The sequence below is a fragment of the Dicentrarchus labrax genome, unplaced genomic scaffold (genome assembly GCF_905237075.1).
Source record: "Dicentrarchus labrax unplaced genomic scaffold, dlabrax2021, whole genome shotgun sequence".
NCBI classification, from domain to species: domain Eukaryota; kingdom Metazoa; phylum Chordata; class Actinopteri; family Moronidae; genus Dicentrarchus; species Dicentrarchus labrax.
Window position 1 is genome coordinate 31796373 of NW_026136721.1, and position 18250 is coordinate 31814622.

An 18250-nucleotide genomic window follows, 5' to 3' on the forward strand; every position below is an offset into this window, starting at 1 on the left:
ACAAATACTTAAAAATCAAGAGGGTGTTAGCATTTATACAGCAACAATATTCCAAATTCAAATCTGCCTGAGAGTTGCTAGGTCATGCGTGAATGTTTTGAATAAGGCAAATGGTTTTTTTTCTGCTCGAGTGGAGGTAGTTTCAGAGAAGATGTCATCTGTGAAATTAATTCCCTTGTCTCTGGCTGCATATTTCTTTTTTTTTACCCCCATCTGACTTTCAGTATGATTGCCCAAACCTGCTGGAGGGTGTGTGGGAAAGGACAACCAAACATATTGTGGGAACAGGCGACGGTAGATGTTATCTTTTGCAAAAAATATATAGAACAACGTTTACCAAGCAATAATAATTGAATTTCTTGAACCGTAGAGCAATTTGAGCTGCTCACTCAATCGTTTACTCTTTCCTCTACTAAATGTTCCCACAAGATAAAAAGAAGTGACAGCTTTATATTTTATACAGCTAATATCCTACTAGTATATACTGCTGGTTATGTGTTCTAATTTCTATCTGAAGAACTGTTATTTAAACCAGCTCACTCTGATATTATCCAGATATTATCTTTATTGTTAAAAACCTGTACGCCGCATTGCCTCAGCGCACCTATCTACTTATATTAGATTTATTAACAGGTAGACTTTTCATTTAAAAGGTTGTACAAAATCCAAAGCTGCTCCTGAAGGCAGCACCGTGGCAAGGAAACACACAAACACACTTCGATTTAAAAAAAAAGACCCCATGACCAATCATAAATTAATATTCTAATTAAACATTAATATATTATATATAGCATGTCGTCGTTTACATAAGCACATAACATGACATTATGAGTTTAGTTAACAGATCGAAAATCCGACACAAGCGGTTGTTGTCGGACAATTAATCCGGAAGTTTTCGGGATTACGAGCTACACTGAATGCGACATGAAGATAAACAGACGCACGCCGTGCGGACGGTTGAGATTATTAGCGTCACGAATTACTCAACGTTAGCTAACGTAATATTTATTTAAAGGAAAAGTTGATCTGTGTGCTGTATGTTTTTTTTTTGTGTGTCTCTCAAAAGACTCAAAGCCCACCGAGGTAAGAAATGCTAACGCTCTTGTCGGCTAACGTTAGCTGAAGTTACAGTGACGTTAAAGTCGGCTAAGGCTAATAACGTTAACGCAGCACTCAGAGTCTCACGGCGACCGGGTTGTTGTTGTTGTTGTCTCATTAATGTGATTACCCCCCGGGTGTTTGTCGGTCAGTCCCCACAGCTGCAGTCAGTTAACTAAAGAGGCAACCGTCTCCTTGGTGAACTTTGACATTCACATGATGTTATATGCGGGGCTAATGCTGGCTAAAGTTAGCTTCAGTCGGTGCTTGGGACAAAATGTGCAACAGCTAACATCAGCAGCCTCCCTGTGTACGTTCACGTGATTATAACGTGATTATAACGTGATTATAACGTGAATATAACGTGAATATAACGTGAGATCGTTTCAGTGGTTGTGTTTGAGACATCCACAGAGTCAGGACTGTGTTTCATTCATAAGTATACCTGCTTTAAACACGATATGTGACCTCAGGATGGAGGAGAAAGGTGCAGCGTTGTTCTGATATCCTATTAGTTATTATCAGTGAATATACCTGAATGGACCGTTGTTCTCAGCAGCCATTTTGACATTAAATAGTAGCATTGCACACAAAAGGCTCAGCTGCAGTAAATGGAACAGAAACTTAGTTGGTATCATTGGTAACACCTGTGTTTACCTACTATTTCATGTCAAAATGGCTGTTATGAAATGGGTCTGTTGATTATTGACAGTGTAATTGCACATCTATGGTAGCTTAAGGTGTCCTTGCATGTTAAGTGTTGTGTGTGTGTGTGTGTGTGTGTGTGTGTGTGTGCGCTTAAACAAATGATCCTAAAAAAAATCTTCTTTATAGTGCCAATTTATTCTGTATTATACACATTTTCTGCTTTCTGTTGGACCTTTCTTGTGCTACGGCGTTAAAATGAAACCGTTCAAATCAACTGTCAAATCAGAAAAAACTAATTTTCACTTCACTTTTGCACACTTCTCCAACTCCAGACCTCAGGAAATGATATCTGTCATTGTACTGAACTTTGTCCTGCTGCCTCTGTCTCTCTTTCTCTCGTGTGTCCAGTCACTCACTTTAACAAGCACACGCTATCAGGATGGTGTCATACAAGCGGCTGAACCCTGAAGATGTTCAGTTTTCCAATGCAGCTTTGTCAGAAGAGCCTCGGCCTGTTCATGAAGAAGTTCCAGTGAGTTCTTATGTTTATCTATAATAATAAATAAACTTTATACTGCTTTCTCTGCCTCAGACCTTCTGCAGACAGTGTTAAGGATTGGTCTCTTTATGGGAATTTAAATCATTGCTGCAGCGACTTCATGGTCTTTCTCCAGGCTTCCAGTCTGGTGGTATATTTTAGAGTCTAGATGTTAGTATCATTATTTTTGTGTTTTGACCGTATTAGTTCAATCTTCTAAAGAGCTGAAATAAATAATCCATTGGTCAATAAGCTTCTTAGTTATGAGGATTTGTTGCTTTTCTTTGGCTTAGTTTTGGGCTCTTGGTTGGACAAAATAAGATGTCAACCTGTGATAATAAAAACAATGGTTAGTTGCAGACTTGTCAATTTATTTTATGCTTTAGGGCAGCTCTTAGGTGGCTTTGCCACTTTAGATTGTTCAAGGATTTGTTTGTGTTGTTTTCTATGTTTCTTATTCTGTAACATACAGTATAACAGCCTTGAAAAAGAGATTCTTGCTCTCATAGAGGCTTTTCTGGTTAAATAAAAAAGCTGTAATTTTGATGGTTTTGTTCCTCATACTAGAAAGGAAATGTAGTCATGTGAGACATCTGGTTTGCAGATTGCTTTTTCTCAGTTTGTTGCTTGTCTGATTTCCATGTTTTGTTTTAAGGTGCCGGAGCCAGAGGAAGCCTCTTTGCTTCCACGGAGGCCATCATGCTCCGTCACCTCAGGCCTCCTGGTGATTGGCTGCCTGCTGCTGCTCCTCTGTGGAGGCTGGCTACTGGGGACTATATTCTGGCTGCACAGGCCGTCCAACCAGCAGCCACATAAACCTCTGCCACCGGCCTCTGCACAAACACCAGTAGTAAACGACACTGCAGCTGCCTTCCGCCAGCAGTCTTGCAGTTTAATCCCTGAGGCATGGAGGTTTGATTGCTACCCTGAAAGAGGGGTGGTTGTGACTCGAGAGTTGTGTGAGGCAAGGAACTGTTGCTTTATCCCCGCATCCGCTCCCTTCTCATCAGCCACCCGGCCGTCGGGGAGAAACGGCATCCCATGGTGTTTCTATCCTCTGGATTTCCCTTCCTACTCCCTTGTGTCGATAAACGACACGTCCCTGGGACAGAAAGGTACGCTCGTAAGGGACGTGAAGACCTACTATCCAGCAGATATCCTCACTCTAGAGGTGGAGATACGCCACGAGACCGACACGCGCCTACGTGTCAGGGTGAGTGAGTTGGGTACTCGCTTGAGTATTAATTTATATTTAATAAGTCACACAGCATGCTTCCACGGCCTTTTTCACAACAACTTCTTTTGACTTCTTTATAGTAGGGAAAGCACAGGTGTTACTAATAACATCAACTATGGCTCCCTTTTATTCAAGCGTACCAGTCGGCCAAACAGGGCCAGCATGAACCAGGACCCTGAAACTGAAGCCCATCTCATTAAGTGTATATTGACACCTGTGCTTTTCTTTGTGTGACATGTCAAAATGTCTCTCGTGAAAAAAGCCTTTCCAGCATGGTTGTTATACACCCACACAGTCCAGAACAGAGGTCTAATTAGCCGGAATAAGTGAAAACAGCTGTCAGTGTTTACTATGGGTCTTTGTAGGGCTTTTACTGGTTACATGCAGTATCATATTTTTCATGGAAAGCAACAAAATGTTCCCTGCTGTAAATAATTCCACTGTGTAATTGACCGTAAAGACTCACCAATACTATTACCAGTTAAAAAAACAAGCACAGACCTACATTGTTGCACACTGAGTTGTTGTTTAATTAGAGTTAGAGTTCATGAAAACAAGGGTAAAGTGGAATCTCATCAAACCATTATACATGCGAGCATGCAACAGATTCACATTATAAGCTGTAGCCATGTGAACAAAGGTTTCAATAAGATCCACCGTGCCAGTCTTTAGATGAAACCAGAAGGGTGCAAAGATAATATCATAACCTTTTTATAAGTCAGTTGATTGGTTTTTATTACATACCGCTGTAAATGATCTGGTCTGTTATTTAATTATAAACTATTTCTCTCAAATTTCTCAATCTAGATTACCGACCCTTCTAATTCAAGGTTTGAGGTTCCAATCTCTGTTCCCACAACCACCAAAAAGGCAGAAAGTCCATACTACATCGTAGAGCTTTCGAAGCAGCCATTTGGTCTGATTGTGAAGAGGAGCTCTACAGGAGCAGTGCTGTAAGTCAAATGACTTGAATAGGCTTCATTTGGTTAGGTAAATAAAGGGTTAGTGTTAACAATTGGACAAATATTACGTACAAGAAACTCTCTTCAGGCACATACAGTTGTTGTAATGCAATAATTAATGATATTCTGTGTTCCCTTTTCAACGGTTTCCTGTCAGTCTGAACACCACAGTGGCTCCTCTCTTCTATGCGGATCAGTTTCTCCAGTTGTCCACCTCTCTGCAGAGCCAGTTCATTTACGGCCTGGGCGAGCACCGCTCCACCTTCCTGCATGATGTCCACTGGAACACACTCACCATGTGGGCCAGAGATGTGCCTCCTACGGTATGGAAGTGCTTGTTTTTGTCATTGTTCTGTGTTACATTTTGGCCACAGACACAAATATTAGTATCAGTGACTAACAGCAGACATTTGACTTTTAGTTGTTAACTAATGACATTAACGATAGCTCAGTTCTGTTCAAGTGCCCCAGTTAGTCATAACAGTGCGCTAGCATGTAAAATAGACCTTATTGCATATATTTTTACATAAAAACTGTAAAATTAAATAACATCAATAACAGCTGCATTTCTGGTATTGTGCACGCTGGCTCCATGGAATAACTTTATGGGACCAAAAGTGACCATGCTCCAAATTTTACGCCACTCTAGATCGGCATTCGTCACAATTCCGTGCTGGCGGGAATCATTCAGTAAATACAGGCATGGAAAACAGCTGTAATGGAGGTAGTAAGTGGATGGACAGTGAGTTGTTAGACCTCTTAAGTGTTTGGGGTGACCCTACTGTACAAGCTAAACTTGAGAGGTCGTATTGTAACTGGTCTACTCTGCCTCCGCTTCCACACAGAGCTCCGTACAGAGGCTGGCTGTGTGAATGGAACTGAGCCATCATTAATATTATTTACACGTCTGCTTTCCTACTGTGTCAAAATGTCTTCTGTGAAAAAGGCCAAAATAAATAACATTCATGATTTTGCTCCTTCATTGAATATGCAGTTCACCTCAGTCCAAATAAGATTAGATGAATTCTAATATCCTCTCTACAATGTAGGAACAGACAAACCTATATGGAGCCCATCCGTTTTACCTGGCAATGGAGGACGGAGGGAACGCCCACGGCTTCTTCCTGCTGAACAGCAATGCAATGGGTCAGTCTGCTAGTCGCCCCGATACTTCAACATCAACTTGTGCAATAATACACATTGGTGTTAGAATTGGTGGAAAAGTAGCTGATCTTTTACAGTGTTGAAACTGTACAGATGACTATATTAAGCAATTTGATAAAAGCAGAAGTCCTAAATAACAGTTATCATTATGTCTGTGTTGTCACAGCAGTGTGACTGCAGTGTCAGTGAATGTCAACTTGTGTCCAGTGTTGTATAAAGAGGTGACCTCGAGTCATGTTGTATTTCCTAACAAAGAGACTGACTGCTAACTGAAAAGTTGGATAGGTTTACAATCTAAGTCCAAGTTTAATTTAATTGGTTTCCCTTTCCCATCGTCATAAGAAAGGTTGAAAATATTAGCTTTTAATGTTGTAATGCAGGTCTTTGTTGTTGCTTTGTTGCTCCACAAGCAGGAAATGCTGTACCATACATTTTATTATCATAGGCCATGTATTTAAATAGATCTCTCAGTTGTCCTAATTGTATTTCAGAAGGATTTTCTTATAAATAGCAAATGTTTAATCAGTAGTTTTTCTGTTTCATCAGATGTGATCCTCCAGCCCGCCCCAGCACTCACCTGGCGTACTATCGGTGGAATCCTTGACTTTTACGTTTTCCTTGGTCCTGATCCCAGTTCAGTGATCGAACAGTATGTGGAAGTCATAGGTCAGTAGGAGTTTGCTGGGATGTGGGGATGTTGTGTTCAGTAGCTGCATGACTGTTTTACAGGAAATACAACTATTGTATCCCAAGTGTTACTATCTAAAAGAGGCAGTTCCACATGTCACTGACTGCGTTTTTAAGCACGTTTTGCGGCCACAATAGCTTCTCCTTCACGCTTGGAACGAGAGGGTGAAGCGAGGGAGTTGTGATCTGCAAGACGCTTGATCCAATGTCACTAAATCCTACACACTGGTGCTTCAAGTGTGAGAACGTAACTCTCTGAATTTGGCCTTCCTCCTGCTTTACTTTAAGCAGAAATCTTTGACCACCACACATAACCACAACACTACAAAACGACAAAAGTGAAATATATTGATTGTCAGTGCATGATCAGAAAAAGATTTGTGAAATCTCTGTGAAAAATCTCTGTACAGCCTGTTTCTGGATAAAATATAATATCAGGTTTGAGCCACAGAAACTGAGAAAAGAAGAAGAAGAAACACTATAAACCATTGTTGTTTGGGTTGTTTGTCGTGGTATTTTTGGTATATGGCTCCAATGTATTCATTACTATTAACCCAGTTGTTCTCAGACTGTGGGGCACAGAGTCACTGCAGGGGGGAAACATGGAGTGAAACAAAGCTGAATGAATATGAGTTATGTACGGAAAATAAACCTGACCATTAACCCCAGAGTTTGTTTCAGCTTCTGTCAGTTCCTGCATTTGTAACATACTCCTGCCTTATTCACACGCCTCTCTCTCTCTCTCTCTCTCTCTGTCCTCATCCCTCCATGTTTTCACAGGTTACCCAGCGATGCCTATCTACTGGGCTTTAGGCTACCATCTCTGTCGCTGGGGCTACAACACTAGCGATTCTACCTGGGAGATTGTCAAGAGCATGAGGAATTATAAGATACCCCAGGTACAGTTTCCTCAGGACTATGTCTGTTACTATGACCTGTTGGTTTCTTTTGTGAAATAATTATATGTGTGTCGATTTGTTCCCAGGACGTCCAGTGGAATGATATCGACTACATGGACCGATTTTTGGACTTCACTTTTGACTCAACACAATTTGCCACGCTGCCTGATCTGGTCAAGGACCTGCACGCTCATGACCAGCGCTATGTCATGATCCTGGTACACAGGAGTTTGTATTTGCTTTCGTGTGTGTTGTGTCTGTCATTCAGGGCGTACTGTGTTGTGTGACAGTTGTGTCTCAACCTGCAGGACCCAGGTATCAGCAGCACCCAGCCTGAGGGCTCATACTGGCCATACGATGAAGGGCTGAGGAGAGACGTTTTTATTAAAGACGCTGAAGGAAAAACACTCATTGGGAAGGTGAGACACTAAACCCTGTGCTGATGTTTCACAAATGAGATTAAGACACAATAACTACTCTCTCCTCTGCGGTCAAAAGGAAAACATTCAGGGTGTGTTGGATTTAAAAGTCTCATCTCTTCCTCCAGGTGTGGCCTGGTCTGACAGCATATCCTGATTTCTCTGACAATGCGACACATGAGTGGTGGTATGAAAACCTTCGGAGGTTCCATGAGAAGGTGCCATTTGACGGATTATGGATTGTAAGTATGGAAATGGGTGATACTGGTGAAGAACTCACTGTAAGGATTATTATTGTGGCTCCCTTAATTTCATGATATCCCTGACCTTTGTCTCATTCATTCTTTTAGGACATGAATGAGCCGTCAAATTTCTTGGATGGGTCTACCAATGGCTGCCCATCAAACAGTCTTGAAAATCCTCCTTACACACCAGGTGGGAGATGTGGATCTCAACTACAAAATTCACCATCACAGAGTACATGTGATTATCAGAATGTAATGTTGGGTCTTTTTCCTTTTTAGGTGTACTAGGAGGTCTGCTGAGAGCCAAAACTGTGTGTGCCACTGCACAGCAAAAGCAGTCTATACACTATAATATGCACAGCCTCTATGGACTAATGGAAGCTAAGGCGTCTGCAAGGTAAAGACCTACACACACACACACACACACACACACACACACACAGACACGTATAGACGCACAACAAAGATAAAATGCTGAACATTGAAAGACTTGTCTTTTCTTGCTCCATGTCCTCTTGTCCAGCGCTCTGAAGCGGATCATAGCAAAGAGACCTTTTGTCATCTCTCGCTCCACCTTCCCCAGTCAGGGGATGTACTCTGGTCACTGGCTGGGAGACAACAGGAGCCAGTGGAAAGACCTGTACACATCTATAGCAGGTTAGATCACGTAGACGCATGTATTACTCAGTATACAGCCAACGGCCAAACTAAATTATTGCAGCTTTCAAGTGATTTTATTGCCATGTTGTTCAAGAAAATGTAACCTATTGAGAGGTTTTTTGACAGATTTATGTTGTTGTATAACTAATACAAGCTAATTTGAGGGTTGTGCAGTGGCAGCTACACATTTATTGAACACACTGCTGTAATTATTCTGTCAACTTCAGTAAAATGAGGAGGATCAGTAACACCCAAGCTGATTTCTTAAAAATGTGTATGAGTTTTTCAGTTTACTAGTTAAATAATGGTTCCCTGTCTCAGATTCTCTGCTTGTCCTCCCACCTCTCTTTTGTCTCCTTCAGGTATGTTGACCTTTAACCTTCTTGGCATCCCGTTGGTGGGAGCAGATATCTGTGGCTTCAGTGAGGAGCCACAGGAGGAGCTCTGTGTCCGTTGGACACAGCTGGGAGCTTTCTATCCCTTCACACGCAACCACAACGCCATCGACATGAAGGTAAGATCTCACCACCACTGCTCCAACGTCACCATAAACCACAATGAGTAAATACACTGATTTGTTTATTTTACAGCCTCAAGACCCGACAGCTTTCAGCCCTCTGGCTCGTACAGCCATGAAGCAAGCTCTGCTGCTGCGTTATTCTCTCTTCCCTGTCCTCTACACTCTCTTCTATCATGCACATGTACACGGACACACTGTTGCACGGCCGTTGATGTTTGAGTAAGTAAAGCTGTTCTCTTGATCTAGTTGTTATTTTGGCTGGACTGCGAGGGGCTTTACCTTACTTTATGCATCCTGTATTAACTCAAAAGGTTCCCAAAAGATGTGAGAACTTATGGGATTGACAAACAGTTTCTGTGGGGGAAGAGTTTATTGGTGACACCGGTGCTGGATCCTGGAGTCGACTATGTGGAAGGTTACTTCCCAGAGGGCCTGTGGTATGACTACTACACGGTAAGGCCCGCACTCTCACTATCAACATAGAACACAGAGTATACAGTGTTGTGTGAGTCTGGAACAACATGGTGTAAACAGCATACTGTACTAACAATCTGGCCACATGTGCTCCTCTACCTCCCAGGGCGTCTCTGTGCACAGTAAGGGCGAAGAACTTCCACTCCATGCACCTCTAGATAAGATCAACCTGCATTTGCGTGAGGGCTCTGTTACACCAACGCAGGTAAACACAGGTTTCTTTGTTCAATTAACACTGTTGTTGTTCTTATCTCATCTGACGTTATCTTATCTTTGTCAGTACGTTTTTTTTCCCCCATCACAAACATTTAAAATGCCATTTATTGAGTTTGTCAAACGACATTTTTATCACTACTGTACCACAAAAACATGTTATGATTTGGGTGAACTGGCCCTTTTAACCTAAGCCTAAAAAACAATGTTGACATCCTTGATGTTTTTTGGGATAATTTGTCTCAGCTGAAATAATCGTGGACATGTGCACAACCTACAGACAGCAGTTTCCAATCTCATATATGTTTCTCTTTGTCTCTGTGTATGTGTGTGCAGGTGCCCAACTTGACCCTGTGGGTAAGCAGCGGTCAGCCTCTCCATCTGGTCTCAGCTCTCTCTGATGATGGTTCAGCAAGTGGAGATCTGTACTGGGACGACGGAGAGAGCATCGACAGCTACGAGACCAATCAGTACTCCTACATCATCTTCAATGTGGCTCAGGTGCTCACACTCAACTAGTTTTGCCTTAAAAGCAAAGAAAACATCCACCCTCGGTATCTGCCTTCTGGCCTGCTTTGTCTGATTACCCACATTTCAGAAAAAACCTGCTTAAAATTGTGTCTGAACTTGTGATTCGGTTTAAGGTTATGCGTGTAGATGAAGTAAAAAAGTGAGAATTACCTCTTCTACTCAAGAGGCAATTCCCGTTCTGACATTGGCTGTTGATGTTGAAATAACTGAAAATCTTTCAAACTGATTTTTTTGCCACACTGCAAATAATTTCGTCATTCTCTCTGTCCCCTGTAAGAGAAGTGACATAAGACAGAGCAATAATTTAAAGCAGTATTAAATAATTAGGATTGGCAGCAAATGTGATAGCATTTATGTTTATATCCGGCAGACACGCGGTGTGAGCAAACTGGACTATTTACCCATCCAGCAGACATGAATGCATTAGTTAATTATTAATTCAGAGTAATGTTTCTGGCCACCGGATCCAATATTTACTCTGCTTCTAGTTCTGTTTTTGGTCTCAACCAGCTCCTGAAGGAAATATCTGGCTCTTTTAACAGTTAATTTCTCCACTATGTTCACCTGCTGGTCACTATCTTTGTCTGGCAGTTATTGCACGGTGGGTTTATCAGCTGTGAGAGTGTACCAAAACAGTCTTGGGATGTAAAACCACTGACAACTGCCTCATTTTAATGTAAAAATATTGAGTAGTGCAGTTTTAATGTCTAGTTTTTAAGCAACATTAATTCAAACCGTCTGCTTATTTTGTAGAACGTGATGACATCAGAGGTTCTCCATAGCAACGTGGAGGCCACATACATCACCGTGGAGACTGCCTCTTTCTACGGTGTGAAGCAGAAGCCAAGCAGAGTGCTGGTGAACTCCCAAGATGCAGGGTTCACCTACAATATCAACCAGGTGAGGTCAGGGGCCAGGGGTACTATTGTTAATGTTGATGGCGTAGGATTTTTATTTTCCCCCACGTTAACATGTAAGCAGTAATTAAATGTTGTAGTCGGCTGATGGGGAGATCATTTTAATTATATATCTTTTTGGTAGTTAAATCTAACAAGTTTTATAACCTGACCATATGTTTTTTTTATATATATGAAATAAAATCTTATTTACAATCTGTAAAGAAACTAGTAACGTATAGTATGAAAAAGTATAAAAAATATATATAAAATGTATAAAATGGAAAAAAGTTAAATACAAGTACCTGAAAATTGTACTCAAGTACAGTTTTGGGTAAGTATGTTGTGTGATTGCAGTTTCAATACAAAGTCCACCTCATTACAGTAGGCGAATTTCATAAAATGTATTATTTTTGCAAGTTAAAAGCAGGTCCAGTGTAACTTAAAGGTATTACAGAGCCTCTTGGTACTTCCTCTGCAGTACATGAGTTGTGTAGTTGTAAAGTTTTCAAGTGTTTTATGGAGTTTATCAGAATGAAGAAATGCTTTGTGCTGAAATGTTTTCTTGCCTCTCTTTGCAGATTTTAACAGTTGCAGATCTTGGTCTCAACCTCAGTCAGAACTTCACCATCAGCTGGATGTACTGATTGAGATGGTTTTACGCGTTTGGTTTTATTGGTTTGGTTGGTTTTGTTGGATATTAGAGCCACAAGCTGGCACACAGTTGCAGGACAGTGATGCTCCTTTGTGTTTAGGCTCTGTTCTCCAGCACACTGGATGTAGGAGGGAACAATAACTGAGGTTAAAGTGTGAATTTTCCACTTTAAAGTAGTTCACATTCGTATTGGTTTAGCACTCTTGGACCTTTTTATCCCAAAGGACTCTGCATATAAAAGGGGCTGCGATTCCAAACTGTTCCCCTGATGTGGTTGCAAAATCCCTCATATTAAAGCATCAGCACTTTAACCTCATGGTTATTGTTTCGTTTCATGTCTAATGTGCTGAGACGAAACAAATATACGCTAAATGGAAAAGACAAAGCATAGGTACTCTGGAGTGAGTGAGGTCAAGTTTGTGTTAATATTTATAGTGCGACGTTAAAAAAAGGGGGGACTAAAGCTTTTTTTGTGTACAGAAACACATGAAAGCATCTGAAACAATACGCAATCACTGACCTACAGTTGTCTGGACAATGCTTTAAATATCTGTGTGGAATATTTAATGTTCTAATAACTTATAGCTGAACTGTCACTGACTAAAAACTAAAATTTTGGCTTGGCCTCGGTACCTTTTCTTTTTTTTTAAGTTTTATTTTTAGGTCATAAATCATATCTGTGTTTTTTTAAATTCTCATCAGCAGAAAGATGACGTGCAATAAGTGAAAGAGATGTAAAATATTGTGCTTGAATGCTTTTTACAGCCTATTTTTGCACTAATTAGTGTACTGCAGTATTGTAAAGGTAGATACAGGTGCCTTATGATTCCTGTTTGTGTTGTTTTTGAGTCTCTGGGTTTGTTCCAGATAATTCATTGTCCAGCTTTATATTGTAAGCACTGAAGATCATAGTACTGCTATGCACGAGGATTACTGCATTAACTGCATAACTACAGTATACTAGACCAGCCATAAGTGTTCTGCAAACATCCTGCTGTGAATCTTCTCAGACTTCTGATGGCAGAAAGTTCATTCTGCTTAAATTTGACCTTAATGCTGTGAAAATCTGATTTGAATTTATAGTCTTTCTCACAGATCACTAACTGTGAAAAGCTTTCACCTTTTTTAAAGCAACTTTAGAATACTAGAATAATTTGTTCAAGAAACCGTTGATGCTTGTGTGCTGTAAAGAAAAACTACACAAAAACACCAAAATATTTTTAAGCATGTAAAGACATCAGTACAGAGTATATTTTACTGTCATTTGTGTTAAAGTAACTGAAATTGTGTCTAAATATTTGCAGTATTTTATGATGAATTCTTGTGGTTGATTTTTTTTTTTTTGTGTGTGTGTGTAATTGCTTAAATTTAATTATATGAACAATATGAAAACTACTGGAGTTGTATTTATTTGTTATTTTATGATCCTTTGGGGCAGACAATGGAAATTTGGTGATTCCAAAATGTCTTGACCCCAAATTCAAGGCAGAAATTTCATTAAACTTCGCGATGAACAGATTTTATTTGAATAAATGCTATTTTGATCTGAGGTGCTGAAGCACATTTGCCACTAGAGGACACACTTTCTCAATGCTGTGAAGATTGTTGGTCTTATTCCTCACAGCAGATACTTTTGTTTCCCCAAAAGATGATTTTCCACACTTATCTGTTTTCAGGTATCCTAGAACAAATTAATTAAGCCACATACCAAGATTGAGGTTAACAGCTTTATTATTAATATAATAATGTTGAAATATAGCCATCTGTATCTTTTAATATCTGTTGTGCTAGAGTGAATTACGGCCTTTGTAGACTATAGGGCTGGTTAATATTTACCTTTATCTATTTTAGTACAGTTGCACTTGGAGCCATTAACAAGGTTGAAATCCTTGTGTGTGTTGGCTCAAATTAACAAACTCATATCAAATATTTTCCTTATTTTTCTTTTAAATGCATCAAATATCCTTCCAGTCGTCTTTCCAGCTGAAGGATTCTAAGTTTTTTTTTCATCACCTCCTCTTCTTTCTCTTTCTTCTCTCAGTGTTGTCCTTTAATCAGCCCTCCATCCCTCTGTAGCCTCTCTGTGTTTTTACTGTCTGCCATTTGAAACCCAGTGCTTATGTAGATAGCGGATTCTCAGGATGTCGGTCATTAAGATACACAGGGTCATCTGAGGACTAAATTAAATTAGCTTGTCTCTTTAAAAATGGAAATAAACAATCTCTATAGTACGTGCTGCTCTCCGTAGAAACTAACCAGAGAACAAGCTGTAAACTGAAAGAAGTTCTGAAGCAAAGCCAAAACTCTGATTGGATCTCATGAGTCATGACACCAGACAAGTACAGGATTGTCTTCAGCAAACACACACACACACACACAGAGACATCAGCTTCAGAAAGTTAAAGCGAACGACTTGTCCTGTATTCCCCTCTGATAGCGAGGTTGAGTTATCCTGATAGACTTGCGATAGACATGTTTTTATTGGCTCTGTGCAAACGTTCACAGGCTAACTGTTTCCAGATGGAAGTTTGTGGAGGGCACATATATCATTCAACAGAGGGGGAGGAGGAGAGAGAGAGAGAGAGCGGAGAGAGAAAGAGCAGCAGGGGTCTGTCAAAAGCATTCTGCTCTACTGACGAGGGCATTTCCTGTCTGGATTTGGGAGGATTAAGTATTTGTGCGTGGGGGGTGTTTGTATGGTTGGCATGTGGAGAGGGGGACAAAGTACGGGACTTCGCAGGACTTTTGGGGCTTTCTGCACATGTTTGATTTGAATAACCATGATTGTAATGCATGTTAGGAAAGGAATGAAAGTGGATATATAAAAGCAAGAAGTGATTTATTGTCAGGGTTTACACATCTTTGAGAAAAAAAACATTGTTGCCAAATAGTGTTTAAGTCTGGGCCTTCTGAGGTTGCTTGTTTTGTCCAGTTGAGTCCTATTTGTGTAGCTTATTTCATACTGCAAGCATTCAATCTGTTTTTAATCATTTTTGACAGATGGTTATTGTGCATGAGAGTCTTGGGGGTCATAATAAAGCTAAAAACAGCTTCATTGTTCAATTGTTTTTACTTTTCTGTTTTTTTCCCTTGACTCATAAACAGTACAACAACACAAACTGCAGCTCCTTTAAGTGTGTGTGTTCCTTATTTCTGTATTCACTCCATCGAGAGTTTTGTGAAGTCAAGTCCTTTTTGGCGAGTCCTCACATGTTGGAGAATCGTTTAGGATTTGGGTTTAGGTTTGTGATTAGAGTTAGAGTTTGGTAAAGATTAAGTGAAGAAATGTCGTATATATGGATGTCACGTATTGTTTTAAACTTCAAAAAAGAAAATGGTAATAAAAAAACATGATTAAACTCTGTAGGGCAGGTACTTTTCAGCTTGCTAACATATGCTCACAGACGACCCTAGAAGAGAACACCAAGTGTGAGCTCATCCAGGCACAAATATTCAGGTGTAGGACAAATAATACAGGTTGAAATGTTGCCTTAAAAAAGAGAAATGAAATATTTATTTGGAGCCAATCTGTGTGCAGACTTTTTCTCCTTTGTGCCCCACAGTGACGATGCTTACATGCTCACAATCACAGTTAACATTTGCTAGGTAGCAATAGCTGAAGCTGATGGGAATGTGATTAGTTTTGTAGGTATTTTGCTATAAACCAGCTTATTCAGTCCTTCATTAGTCTGTATTTGTCCTCCACACCTACAGTCATTTGAATTTGGTCTTTTTCAAAGGTGTTGCAAGGTCTGCTACTCCATGACATTGCTAGTCAAACATCTACCATGTTATCAGCTTCACTTTTCTTACTTTCCCTTTCTTTTTGCTCTCTTCTGTTTCATATCTGCTTTACCATCATACTATTGTGTGTGTGTGCGTGTGCGTGTGTGTGTGTGTGTCTGCTGTTAATCATTGTCTATTTATTACAGAGTCCAGTTCTGGCTTGAAAGTCCAGTAAATTCACCACAACTGACAGATTCCAATGACGGTCTGAAGCTTTATTCCATCATTGATGATTTAGGTAGTGTCCATTTAACTTTAGCATCTGACAAGACAAGCAACATCTGACTATGAATTAAATGACAACCATGTGACCAGCGTAAATATAGAAAAAACTAGTTTGACCCCCTAACCCAGAGAGAAAAAATCATGATTCACGATGTAGAGTCATGGGATTAAAAATGTCACCGTCATATGAAAGAAGAAGTTCATGCAGAGGCTCAACCATGACTAATACAATCCTGTCAATCTAGAAAACAAAAAACCAGGAAGCTTATCTCTCCACCAAGGCTGCACATTGTTTTAATTTTAATAACAAAACATATCTCCAAGTTTCAATTGAAGTGCATAATGGAATAATCACTTATCTGACTGCAGCCGTGATCTTTGGAGAATACCTGAATCATGTCATGGACTTTTTAAAACGATTTCTTTAGCTGTGCAACATTTAAAATGAAGTTGAGCAACACTGACCTCTTCTGCTTGAAGGTTTGGCCACACCCAACAGTGATGTCACAGTGTACTGAACACACTCAAGAGTGCACTTCTACATCACTGCAGCGAGTTGAGAATTTCAACCAGTGAAGGTGCATTTTAAGGTTTGGCCACAGCAAACAAAGCTGTAAGTTATTACCATAAATGTGTTATCTGTCCAACATTCAGTCTCTTTTATTTTTTTTAGTTTCCACCAACTCCTGAGAAAAACATCTGACTCTTTAGCAGCTAAATGATGTTTACCAGCTTTGTTTCTGCTGTTTGGTGCTGGGCAGGTAGCGTACAGTGGATGTCTGAGACCTTTATTGCTTCTGGAAATAGTTGATTTGAACAGAGAGAATGAACCAAAACAGTAAAAAAAAAAAAAAAAAAAAAAGGAGCTGAAAGATGCTAAAAAGCTGTGGAGGTAAGAGGAACTTGGTGATCATTTTTGAGCACTACGAGTTATCACTTCCACATACACACAGTAATTTGATCCATTGCTAGTATGTGATGTTGATTATTGCAGCTTTAAAGTGAACGAGCGCCACCTACAGGCAAGATGCATGAACTAGGATTGCTTAATGTTTTCATGTTAAACCCCGTTCAAGAAAGATGGCAACTTATGTCACCTCAAAGAATTTGGGAGCTAATTATAGGAAAATGATCAAACATCAAAAAACAAGTGAAAAACCTTTTAGTGGATCCTGAAATATGCATTAAATTTAGTGAAAATGGAAAGTGGCCTTAGTTCCGACTGGTTTTCATTGAACTCTGCGGAGGGGGAAGCAAAGTATTTGCAAGATTGAATCAGCAAAACAAAGCCTCTCTCTCGCTGTCGGCCTGCTGCATTATGAACAGAGCATGTGTGCAGGTGTCAGGTAACTTAGTGAACAGACACCACCCGCCTCCTTCAACACACCCTGCTGACAGGACAGGACAAGCTGACTTACATAAGAAACAACCACACCTGGTTAACTGGTTTCACAGTTTATCCTCCATTTACTAAAATAGCTCCATTATAATTCTTAAATAAATATGTTCCTGTAACAGCAGCAAATAGAAATATGACACAAACATGTTAGGGTAACTATTGTTGTGTTAATTTTGTACTTAGGAGGTGATTATATTTAGCAGGGCAGCAGAGGATTTTTGAGGAGTTTACACACAACATAATTACACACAAATTACATGTGGTTGGGTTTTTAAAAGTAGCTGACTCTGGTATTCTTTGTGGTATATGTTTAGCATCTTAAATGTGCCAAAATAAAAGAGGATTATAAGCCATTCCTGGTATTCTAGAGAATTCTCTGGAGCAACATTTACACCATCATATAGTGAGATATAATATAGTAGTTAAATAAAAAATATATGGACACCCTGGTAGCTCACCTGGTCACTGTCACTCTACAAGTGTCATTATCAATTAAAGGCAATAAAAGCCCAACAAATATTTAAAAATATAATCATCGGCAGAGCAGGAGGGGTTGCCTCTGGGGCTCCGGCCCCCAATGTTTTCTCAAAAGCCTAAAATCTTTTAGGCTCATAAATCGGCTTGAATTTAATTTCAAAAATCTAATTAACAAGTTCTATTACTGGGGAAATATATGCATCTCTTAAAGGTCCAACCTGTCTTGTGTGTGTTTCACCCAGTCGTGTCACCTCAGTGAGGAAGCTCGCTAACTATCTTATGGACTATGGACATGAGGTTTATCATGAGAAGTCAACCTCAACTATTTTGTTGCCTCTTTTTTAGACATCAGGAGTGAAAATGAGTCATCCTCAACATTTGTTGTGTTATGGTCTCAGCTGGAAAACAATTAGAAACAAAATAAAATGTTTTTCTCTGTGCAACTATCCCACATTTTCCCCAAATGATGTACAGAATTTGGGTTCTGTTATCTGAAATGGCTTGAGAAAATAATGCA

The 18250-nt window shown here is 39.9% G+C and overlaps 1 protein-coding gene across 1 annotated transcript; it reads left to right on the forward strand.

Moving 5' to 3' along the window:
• Nucleotides 1-907: 907 nt before the first annotated feature.
• gaa2 (alpha glucosidase 2) lies at nucleotides 908-13364 on the forward strand. Its single transcript, XM_051384342.1, has 21 exons — nucleotides 908-1083; nucleotides 2155-2278; nucleotides 2940-3497; nucleotides 4329-4474; nucleotides 4641-4806; nucleotides 5533-5629; nucleotides 6194-6313; nucleotides 7115-7233; nucleotides 7320-7451; nucleotides 7542-7652; nucleotides 7781-7894; nucleotides 8003-8087; nucleotides 8177-8294; nucleotides 8421-8554; nucleotides 8920-9071; nucleotides 9148-9296; nucleotides 9389-9530; nucleotides 9658-9756; nucleotides 10101-10265; nucleotides 11049-11195; nucleotides 11773-13364. Exons 2-21 carry the CDS (start codon nucleotides 2186-2188, stop codon nucleotides 11836-11838), a joined length of 2913 nt encoding a protein of 970 aa, XP_051240302.1. The 5' UTR covers nucleotides 908-1083; nucleotides 2155-2185; the 3' UTR covers nucleotides 11839-13364.
• Nucleotides 13365-18250: the final 4886 nt, after the last annotated feature.